At 39.1% G+C, this 12,124-nt stretch overlaps 1 protein-coding gene across 1 annotated transcript; it reads right to left on the reverse strand.

Annotated features, from left to right (window-relative positions):
* Positions 1–8,737: 8,737 nt before the first annotated feature.
* Positions 8,738–10,784, reverse strand: LOC132501589 (phosphoacetylglucosamine mutase-like). The gene has a single exon (XM_060117229.1). It carries the CDS (start codon positions 10,721–10,723, stop codon positions 9,092–9,094), a length of 1,632 nt encoding a protein of 543 aa, XP_059973212.1. The 5' UTR covers positions 10,724–10,784; the 3' UTR covers positions 8,738–9,091.
* Positions 10,785–12,124: the final 1,340 nt, after the last annotated feature.

Here is a 12,124-nt window from a genome sequence, read left to right on the forward strand (position 1 = left end):
AACCCACAAGAACAGTAATGACGGTAGCTGAGTGCCCAGAGCCATTGAACTTGTATCTCAGACATCTCAGTTTCTTGGTTTAACACATTTCCTGTTTTGTTTAAGCCCAGTTGAGTTGTTTAATGTCATTTGCAACTAAAAGAGTCCTGACTAACACACTTTTGTTACACATCCCTCTTTTGAACCAAGATAAAGCAGTGTGATTTTTCTCTAGTTCACAGTTCTTCTGCACCTTGGACTATGTCCTGATTTCTCACTGGGGATTTGGACTTGAACACAAGTTACTGGTTTCCATAGTTAAGTATATCCTGAAGAGTTTATTTTATTCTAGGCAGTTTCTTGAAATTCAAAACTCCACTCTTCTGGCTGCCCTATTCCTATGAAAGAGGAGGATGCTAACACATCCCAAATGCTCTGGTACTATATTTTCATAATTAATTGATATAATAGCTATAGAGTCTTAGAGATATGTGTTCTGAGTTCTCTCTCTCTTCGCTCTCTCTCCTTCCTTCTCTTTCTCTCTCTGTCAATTGTGAAGAGTGCCTTAACTTTCTAATATACAAATGCTCTAATTGTACTTCTAATACTGCAAGTAGAACCTTAGCATATAGTCTCTTTCCCTTACAGGTATATGAGGGCACACTCCCTTCAGTAACCTTGACACAGAAAAAAATTAAAGGCATACAGACTGAAAAAAAAAAAAAGCTGTTCTTATTTGCAGAAAGTATGATCGTCTATGTAGAAAATCTCAAGGAACGAAAAACTAAAATTACTCCTGGTACTAATACGTGAGTTTTGCAAGGTTTCAGGATACAAAATCAACACACAAAGATCAGGCACATTACGATACACTAACAGTGAACATGTGATCTTCTCTCTGTCTGCCCATTCCTGGTACATTTCTGTGTCCTCATCTCTTTATAAAGACACCAATCAGATTGGATTAGGCATCCCCTGACAACTTCATTTCAACTTTGTCACCTATTTAAAGGCCTTGTCTCCAAATATAGTCACATTCTTAAACATGGGGAGTTATGGCTTCAACATATGAATTTGGGAGGAATATGATTCAGCCCACAACATTAGCCATCAGGGCAAAACAAAGAAAACCACAATGAATATTCTAAGAAAGTAGTTCTCAAATGTTTTCAATAAAACACACACACACACACACACACACACACAAATGGTAACTATGTGATGTGATGGATATGTTAATTCGCTTGATTTTGGTTATTATTTCAAAATATATATATATTGATAAATAGGTATCTCAAAACATCATGTTGTACACCTGAAACATATACAGTTTTTGTTTATCAATCATACCTCAAAAAGCTGAGGAAAGATCTCCAATGGTATATTATTATACACCTATGAAGATGGCTAACGAAATAGTAACTACACCAAATACTGCATGGTGAAGATGCTAATACAGAGCTGGTGGGAATATAAAATGGCACATCCACTCTGGAAAACAGCTTGGCAGTTTTTCTTATTGTTGGTTGACTAAACATGCTACTACCATATGACCCAGTAATTGCATACTTGGGCATTTGTGCCAGAGAACTGAAAAGGTATGGCCATACAAAAACTCATACACAAATGTTCATAACAGTTTAGTCATAACAGCCAAGAAAGGAAACAGCCCACATGTCTTTAAACAGGTGAATGGTTAAACAAACTCCAGTTCAGCTACACCTTGGAATATCACTCAGCAGTAAAAATAGCAGACTATTGATGTCTGTGACAACATGGATGCATCTCCTGGGAATTGTGCTGAGTGGATAAAACCAATCCTAAAAGGATTGTAAGTAATTTTTCATTGATATAACATTTGAAATGACAAAACTGTAGAAATCCATTGCCAGGATGAAAGAGGGGGGCAGGAGTGGGAAGGGAGTGGGTGTGGCTATAAAAGCACAACTAGAAGAATCCTCATGGGGATGGAAATGTTCCCTATCTTGACCATGTCCATGGCCACATCCTAGTTGTGATTCTGTGTAAGAGTTTCCAAGATATTACCCTTGGAGAAATCTGTGGAGAAGGTAGAAGGGATCTCTCTATATGATTTCTTACAGCCACATATGAGATTACAGATATCTCAAAATTAAAAGTTTAAGGGGCTTCCCTGGTGACACAATGATTTGGAATCCACCTGCTAATGCAGGGGACACGGGTTCGAGCCCTGGTCCGGGATGATCTCACATGCCGTGGAGCAACTAAGCCCGTGCACCACATCTACTGAGCCTGTGCCCTAGAGTCCATGAGCCACAACTACTGAGCCCACGTGTTAAAACTACTGAAGCCTGCACGCCTAGACCCCATGCAACAAGAGAAGCCACCACAATGAGAAGCCCGTGCACCGCAACTCAGAGTAGTCCCCGCTCAACGCAACTAGAGAAAGCCCGCTCATAACAATGAAGACACAACACAGACAAAAATAAATAAATAAAATAAATTTTAAAAAAGTTTATTAGAATATTCTTGCATATAAAAAGAACTACCAAAGAATATATTTCATCAAGAAAGAAATTGACCCTAAATAGAAGAGAGTATTTTTTCTCTGTATTTTGAAATATTTCAGAAATAATTTTTAGCAAGAAAAGTATATACTTATCAACTATGAATTTGAAAATAAAAATTTTGCTGTGGGAGGAATTTTGGAGATTACTTAAACTCTTTTTCACCAATCACAAAAATAATAACCACTTAGAGTAAATAATTTTACCAAGATCACACAATGAAGAGGCTGCCAAGCTGAACAAGGTCTGTTAACTGCCTCACCAGAGTTATTTCTATTGTTCCACACTGCTGGATCTAGTTGAACTTGAAAAATTAACCGTTGATAAATCTAGTTAAGAAACATTTTTTCAATTAGCTGATTGCCTAGATAGTGGCTTTGTCTGAATCAAGCCTGAGATATTTTGATGGAGATCAGGGAAACTAAAACAGAAATTCCACAGTCTGCCTGGTGGGGGACCTGATGGGAGGTGTTGAGGAATGTACAGGTAAAGCAGAGATGCCACAGTAAGGGCCGTGTGGAATCACTGGCACGAGGTGCCGTGGACCCCGAAGGCATGTGGCTCCATGGCAGGAGAAAGCCACTTCTTCCTTGGGGCTTCAGCTCACTCCATCCTGAAATGAGGGACTTGATTGAGATCTAAATTCTTGACATATTATCTTGTATCACACTAACATATCTTACTTCTCCACTGCAGACCCCAGGGAGAAGAGGGAGAGGAAAAAGGAAAGAGGAGAAGGTAGTCCCACAGCTGTTATCTGAAGGGAGCAGTAGATCCAAAAAAAGGAAAATGGGAAGTAAACTTTACCTGCCTGTGAATTGATGGTGAGTGAATGTTGACCTCTATAGGCTTTGACATAAGGTAAAGTTCTATAATTTTACTAACCTCTCCCGAATAAAAAATTTATACAGACCTAACTCTACCACCTATAGGGAAAGCTAAGATCCTTATGGCATCTACAAAGGATGCAATGCCCACATTCAGTGGAGTAGATGGTTCTGGGATTTATACACAAGCTCCAAACTTGGAGGTGTACTTGAGTAGAAATTTGGACATATGTGGGATCTGTACAACCTTGGATTTGAACATAGGTAGGATTTGTACACAAGTTCCAAACTTAAGAAAGACTAGCCTCCGTTCTTTCTCATCTCATAGTTGCTATTTCATAATTCTTGTTGGTGGGCAGTTTACTTCTGCTCATTTTTCCTTGTCAGGACCTTGATCTCAAATAAATGGAGAATAGTCTGTTACTCAGAGGAACACACACAAACACATGCACACATGATTAAGAAGTATTTACTTCTAACATCTTTTATTTACTAAATGTGCTGTTCCAAACATTTAATGAACACATAAATTGAGGATGTAAGAACAAAAGATTGAAGAAGCTGATTAATATTTATCCATTTATCCATTCATGAGAACCAGCTCAGAAGTCCATATTAAGAGCATGGTAGGGTGAAATTAATTTTAAATACAAGGAAACTAAGACCTAAAGAGGTTAAATACATTTATTGGTAGTAGTATTATAAGCAGAAAGTAAGGGGTAAAGCCAAGTCGTGAACACTTGACCACCTGTTCCCAAGACCACCTCCTTCCACTCTGCCGTGCTGCTTTCATAACACACACTGAATAAGTGCCTCATATGTAGGCTCTGTCATATCAAATTATCTCTCTCCTACTTCAGCTATTATCTGACTCTCAAACAAAATTCTTTGACTCTTATTTTCTCTGAACAAGATGTAAGTGGATAGGTTACAGAGATGAAAAAATATTTTAAAAATTACCTTCACTGTACTTTCACTTGCTGTATATGCACTGCAAAATGATATTTTGTGACCTAATTATCTGTTTCATGATTGGCTTTTTGAGCATTAAAATTCTTTTAAAACATAGCCTTGTTCATTATCTTTGAATTAAGAATAGGTTTTCCATACCATTTTTCCATTATCTATCCATTAATATCAATCAATTAAAAAAACTAAACCATTAATATATTCCTCTTATAAGAAAAAAATGATAAATCTTTAAGTGGTTCATTAAATGAATATATAATGCTCCTTTTAGCTGTTTCTTCTCATTTTGGAATACATTACCTATAAAATGCATTTAAATGGTCAGTTTTATTGATTATGCAATATTTACACTTGAGGGAAGTGATGGGTTTTGTCATGGTGACTGTGACTCATTTACGGATCATAGTTTAGTGGCACGTAAATGGGTATAGCACTTTTGGGGGGGAAACAAGCAGATTAAGAACTATAGAGGAAAGAGAAAATTTGAGTCATATTTTGTTGGCCAAGGTTTGACTTGAAATTACCCAGTCCCCTGAGAGCCAGCTGAGCTGTACCTGTACTCAGACCTGTAGGTAACTTTATGGAGTAAAACAAAATAGTCCTGTGAGGATGAGGGGCAGAAATCCTGTGAGGGAGAATTAGGCAGATAAAGGAGGCGGGCAGTTTGTGCCCTGTGATTAATGTGGTTTTGTTGGTGGTGTTTTTGCTGTTGACACACAGCTCAGGAGGGATTTGTGTCCAGAGAATGATAAATGCAAAGGCCAAACCTTTTCTGCACTTCGATCATATTCACTTACACATTCTTTTCATAAACACACTAGAGGTTATGTTTGAAAGAGATCATTGAATGCAAACATTTATATATCTCTTAGACTATTCCCAGGGGTTGGTTTTAAATGTTTTGCCCTTATTTCAGAAGCCTTTAGAAAATCAATTAGAATGCCACAGAGTTAGAAGGAGCCACAGAGTTCATCTGACTTAAACTTCCTCTCCGAAATGAAGGTGTAGGTTAAAAATGATGGATTACAATATAAAATTCTTTCTTTTGAAAGTGGAGGAGAAAACTGCAGAGATAGAAATGCATGTACATGCTTTCTCTAATGCAAAAATCACCAATGTGTATTTCACATAATAGCACAATTGCATGTTATAAACTTAGATGCCTCCTGAAAAGCTGTTTTTATTTATTTATTTATTTATTCAATATTTTTCCAGTTTTTTCTTGGAAAGGCATTTTATCTTAAATATACCAGTATGTACATGTCAATCCCAAACTCCCAATCTATACCTCCCCCGGCACCCTTCCCCCCTGGTAACCATAAGTTCTTTCTCTAAGTCTATGAGTCTGTTTCTGTTTGTAAATAAGTTAATTTGGAGCATTTTTTAATATTCTGCATATAAGCGATATACAATATTGGTCTTCCTCTGTCTGACTTACTTCATTTACTATGATACCTGGAGATTATCATACTGAAAGACTGTTTAAAAAAAAAAGCAAAATGAACCATTGAATATGGCAAATAATTTTCTTCATTGATTTAATTTTTAATCTGTTAGTTAAAGAGAAATCCAAGAACACTTCTATGAGGCACATTTTGGATGATCAACTTGAAGTTAGAAGTAAAGGGATGGAAACTAATACTGAACATTTATGAATTAGACTGTGTGCTAGATGCTTTTATATACATTAACTCATCAGGCATAAAGGATTCATGTAAATACAGAGGAATGTGGGTTTCTTTCTATAACGTTTATCTGTAGTCTGTATATTTTATAACCCAGATTAAATAGTCAAACTGAGGTTTTCCAATCTCACTTTGTTTAATATGGAAATTAGTGGCAGCTTCTAAACATTTTATTTTAAATAGCTTATTAATATTATATTGATTACCTACAATTTGCCTTACAGCCACTATTTTATAAGGAAATGAGGTAGAAAAAAATTTTCCTCCTTTATAAGCTACCTTGTTTAGACTACAGATCTTCCCATAAAAAATCTATGCCACGGGAAGATCCCACATGCCGTGGAGTGGCTGGGCCTGTGAGCCATGGCCGCTGAGCCTGCGCGTCCAGAGCCTGTGCTCCTCAACGGGAGAGGCCACAACAGTGAGAGGCACGCGTACCGAAAAAAAAAAAAAAAAAAAAATCTATGCCAACTAATTGTGTATTGTTTACATTAAGAATTTGTACTGATTATACAAGAGAAAACTTTGTATATGAAATAATTAGTGTTTGATGCACCTTGGGCTCAGAAACAAGAGTGATCTCAATATTCATACATGGAATAAGAATGGAATGGAATGGAATAGGAACCACAGGACATGGCAATGCTGCACCCGTGCTGAACCAACGTTCTCCAGCCTTACAAATTGGTATAGTTTGCAGCCATATGGTAAACAGAGCTGTGTCACCATTGTGTTCTTATATGCAACACACATTTCCCGTGTACTCTTGTGTACCAATTGCTTTGTTAAATGCTATGGATGCGAATTCAATCAAGGTAAACATAATTTCTGTGCTTTGAGAATTTACAGTATAATAGAAAATGAGTAAGAATTTGGGTGAAAAGTAGCTAAAATAATTGCTCTAATGGAAGTAGGTGCATATGCAAGATGGCAGACCTGAGAGGCTTCATTGAGGATGCAGTGTTTGGACTTCAGTGAGGGTTCACGCTATCACCATCACCACAAACACCTCTCATTCCTGGTTTAATTTAGGGAATCCTCCTTAAGTCTGTGCAGAAGGCATCAAGACACCATCCTGAGAATATAAGGGTTGCATCTTGTGTAGCTTGACTTTCCTGGATGCATCTGGCCTCCCTGAGCTAACTATCTTTGCCTCTCTTCCTTCCTGCCAAATTGACACCTCCTGTACACCTGTCCTCTTGCTTCACTTGAGCCTCTGCAGAACCATCCCTGTCTATTTACTCAAGTGCTGCTTCTCACAAGGGCCAGATTTGAACCTCGACTGGGTTCTGATTCAACTCCACAGTATTTCCTGGGCAGGCAGTTTTTCAGGGCCCCAAACTTCATCTCATGTCAGTGTCAGCTTCTGCAATTAGGCAGTTTAGGCTGACTTCACTGCTGTTCTCTGATTCAATAAAAGAAATAGGTCTTGCATCTGTCTAAGTCAGCTATTCTTGTTCTCAAAAGACAAGAGAGAAATAATTTTGCTTATTCAATAATATGCATCCTGTGTAAAGTAAAGGGCTATTCAGAGAGGTCCTTTCTCTTGACCCTGGAGGTTCTGGAGGAAGATACTTCCTGTGATTAGATGGTGTAGTTGTGCGGACATATTTTAAATGACTGAAGCCAGGAAGCTGCTGATAGGGGGTCAGATTTCTTCATGGATATCAAGACATGTTCCTGATGGGACTCTGACTAGAAGACAATGGCTCATCTCCCAAACTGAGACATCTTGGGGAAAATAAACAGCCTTTGCATTAGGCAGGGAGTATGGAAATTAATAGGACAGGTCAGTGGCTAAACAGTTTCTCTATGTGGACAGTGGAGTCTCTGAAGTGTCTGTAGGGAGTAGATAGCCATCGTGTATGCCCTTTAAGCACATTTGCAAACTGAAAGTCAGCAAGTTAACACAAAGGGATCATCATTAATGTTCTTTACAGAACTTGTTTATTTTGATCCTAGCTATATTCCTAGGAAACAGGTATTTTTAAAACATATATTTAAAAATATTATTATTATTTTTTAAATTTTTATTTTATATTAGAGTATAGTTGATTAACAATGTGTTAGCTTCAGGTATACAGCAAAGTGATTTAGTTATGAATATGCATGTATCTATTCTTTTTCAAAATTTTTTCCTAATTAGGTTATTACAGAGTATTGAGCAGACACAGGTATTATAAATGCATTTTTAAAGATTTAAAAAGCAGTGGAAAGGAAAAAAATATGTTACATTATAAATATATACACTATATATCATATATACATGCTATTTATAGAGTATATGTAGTGTATACATATAGTATGTGTGTGTACATATGCATAGTGTACATATGTGTATATATACACACACAAACTCACGTGGCTGGTATGCTGAGAGGACAGCATTTATCTATTTAACTGAAGGTCTGTCAGAGCCTTTCAGAACAGCACAAATTACACCAAAGGGCCCAGCAGCCCTGAAATGTTTGGCACAGAGATGATTATGTATTTTGCACTCTTTTCTTCTATCTACTTGGGAACTGTTCCTAATAATCAAGATGTTAAAAGAACACTTTTAGTTGCCCTAATCTTAGAAAATATTTGATAGCAGTGTTTATTTTGAAATGTACGATATTCCTTAAAATTATAGATGATTTATGCCATTTGCTCATCTCATCGGGAAGAACACTGCTCCCAGGAAAGGGAAATTATGCTCTATTTTCTTTTCTTTTTTTTTTTTTTTTTGGTAATAAATAAAGTTTAATTTTCCAGCAGCCTTCATGAATTTTTCCTTGCATATATTATAAAGTTAATGACTGAATCATATACTTAAGCTCCAATGTTTTACATTAGTGTGATTGATATTAGAGGTAAATTTCAGTTTTTTAAAAAAACTAACAAGTATAAGAGCTTACCTATTTCTAAAGAATGATTCTGGTAGTGTTTGTTTAAGAAAAATAATCAGATCTAGAAATAATCCAGTAAGATGCAGACTAAACATTTATGATTATAAATGTGTTTGAACCTGTCACAATAATGGCAGTACTATTATCCTGTAAAAAGTTTTTAAAAATCTAGTTTCTAAAACATATAAAAATTGTCCTCAGAAACCTGGTTGAGGTCTTTCTCCAACCCCTCCAGCCAGCTGAAATACTGCCAAGCTCACTTCATATGCAAGGCTGTCCGCATTTTCCTGCGAGTCCGCTTCTGCATAGACTCGGACTATGTCTTCTGTACCAGAGGGCCGGACAAAAGCGCGAGAAAGCCTGTACTTCTTCACCAGCTCATTGATGGCCTCCTGGAGTCCTGGAGGTTTAACTGCTTGTCTTTCAGCATCTGTGGTGCTAATAACTTGCCTGTCTGCAACCTTAACTTTGAGCTGTCTGTTTGGAAGATCTGTATAGAGGGCGTCCCACTGCTGTACCGTCAAGCCCTTCAGAGCCAAGATTGCCTCAATCACCAGCATGTCAGAAATAGCATCACCAGTTGCCTGGTTAAACAAGTCAATCACATTTTCAAGCATCTTAGCAGCTTTCCTTTTCTTATCTTCTTCTAATTCTTTTGCTAGTTGTTTTATCTTCATTTTAGCAGCTTTACTAAACAGTACTGTGCCATGCCCGTTTGCTTCAAAATAAACTCCAATGTCAAACTCCTGAGCCTTGTGATGCAGATGTTTTACACCAGTTTTAGTACAATAGACAGGTACCTTCATAACTTCTTCCAGGTACCGTGTTGAACTTCCATTGGCATATGCAGTTTGTACGACACCAAGACTCAAACTGTCTCCAATCTCCAACAGGGGTTCCTTAAGGAAACTGCTAATGAGTGCTGCTACCTTGTCTCCGTCCACGAGACGGAACTGACCATCTGCGTCATGGTAGTAGTATATTATTCTGTCCGCGTCTCCGTCGAAGGAACAGCACCTTTCATTGGACTTCATTTCGATTCCCTGAGGAGGTTTCTGATGACTTTTCACAAAGTCAGCCCCACATAAATGATTGAGCTTCCCTTTGGTCCCATCGTTAAACAGCTGAACCGACAGCCCCTGGGAGAAGTAGTGTTTCATTTCTCTCAGCTTCAGGGCCCCTATGCCATTCGCACAGTCAACCTTAAGTGTTCTTTGGTCATCTCCACTGCAGAAGGCCTGTTTGGTAAGTTCCACGAAGGCTGTAGAGAGTTTCTGGTAGTAACCTTCTATGGTTGCCTTTCCATACCGGCCACTGGTATTTCGACAGTACACCATGTAGTGCAGCTGGAGTGTCGTCAACAAGCCATAATCATGGAATTGACCTCCTAAAACAGTCACACCGTCTATTACAGACTGTGAAAGTTTCTCACTGCTGGGCCTGGTATCTCTACCGATCACCACGAAGGCATCTTGGTGCAGATTCACAGCTGCTTTCTCGCTGATGTCCACCAACACTCTCAGCAAATCTTGTTCCTCGGCGTTTGCCAAACAGGTGGCATGCCCCTCCCAGGACGGTGCCAACATTTCACCCAAAGGATCAACCAATTTTACACCATTGTCCTCCTCAGGATTGTGTGATGCTGTTACCATGACTCCTATAGTGGATTTGGTCTGTTTTGACCTCAGGACAGCTAATAATCCCATTCGAAACATGACATGATCAAGATGTTCTGCTTTCGTTTGAAATCCAGCAGTCCCATATTGAAGAGTGAGTCCATCAGGCTTGGCATGTAATGCTGACTGCTTTGTAACAGCATCTAAATCCATGTCTGTAAGACTCCCTCACTAAGCCTGGGCCCCTCGGGGCAGAGGCCAGGTGGATCCAAACCGCCCGGACTCACAGGATGCCGCCCAGGGCCAGGGTGGCTCCCGAGAAAGGCAGAAAGGCCCACCCAGGAGGGGTTCGTGGAGCTGGGGCTGAGGGAAGGCAACTGGCGTGGAGCACGGCAGGGCCCCGGAGACCCGGGAACCAGAGGAGGTGGAGCTCCGCCCCGCCGGTTCTCTATTTTCAATTCTGCTTCCTTAGACCATCTCTTGCTTCTATGCACAGGGATGCTGGTCCCCTTTTACTCCATTTCTGTCTATGAGCTTCCCTACCCTTTGGCCGCCCATTTTCAGAGCCAGCACCCACTGAGTCTATGCATAGTATTTGGAAGCAGTTGACTTTTTCCTTTATCTTGCTGAGAGTCTGCACCTAGCAGCACCATCCTACTTCTTGGATTGTCTTTCACTGCCATCTCCTCATTAATGGATATCAATCTATGCTAAACATATCAGCTAAATGCATCATCCTGTTAAAAAGATGTGATGTTGCTGGAAAGACGACCAGCTGTGTGCTAGGTAGAAAGATTGCCCAATCCGTTATTTTTTTGAAAATCCTTCTTTATTACCCAATAGGCAGATTCTCAAGTGCCAGCCTCTACCTCAATTAACTATAGATAGACATTTATTTCTAACAGCATCTTCATTTAGACACTCAAAAACACCCTTAACTCACAATTCCAAACAGTAACTCTTAACAACCTGTCAAAATACCTCCTTTTCCAATTAGATAGTGGCTCCACCACCCATGCTGTCACTCAAATCAGAAGTCTCACTCTTCCCAATGTGTTCCTAAAGCCCCTCCCTTCTCTCACCTTTTCATAATTTCGGGCTTCCCTGGTGCCACAGTGGTTGAGAGTCCGCCTGCCGATGCAGGGGATGCGGGTTCATGCCCCGGTCTGGGAGGATCCCACATGCTGCGGAGCGGCTGGGCCCGTGAGCCATGGCTGCTGAGCCTGCACGTCCAGAGCCTGTGCTCCGCAATGGGAGAGGCCACAGCAGTGAGAGGCCCGCGTACCGCAAAAAACAAAAATAAATTAATAATAATAATAATAATTTCATTGTAGCCTCCCACCAAAATAACTCATGAGTATTATTCTACTATTTAACCTCATTTACTTATTAGTTCTTTTCTTCTGTACTTTTTGTCTAATGTCATCAATGGCCAGTCCACAACATTCACAGTTTCCTTTTTTTTTTTGCACAGGAGCTGCAGTTAAAAATATTAAATTGAACATACACATCTCTTCTACCTAAAAACTTCTTGATTCCTTGTTGCTCACAGTATAAAGTTTAAACTCCTAAAAAAAAAGCATACAGACCCTAATTTGCACATGTATCTCTAGC

Source organism: Mesoplodon densirostris, chromosome 14 (assembly GCF_025265405.1).
Source record: "Mesoplodon densirostris isolate mMesDen1 chromosome 14, mMesDen1 primary haplotype, whole genome shotgun sequence".
Classification (NCBI taxonomy): Eukaryota; Metazoa; Chordata; class Mammalia; order Artiodactyla; family Ziphiidae; genus Mesoplodon; species Mesoplodon densirostris.

Excerpts from the sequence above, each read along its gene's own strand:
- LOC132501589 (XM_060117229.1), bottom strand. The coding sequence starts at position 10,723 with ATGGATTTAGATGCTGTTACAAAGCAGTCAGCATTACATGCCAAGCCT.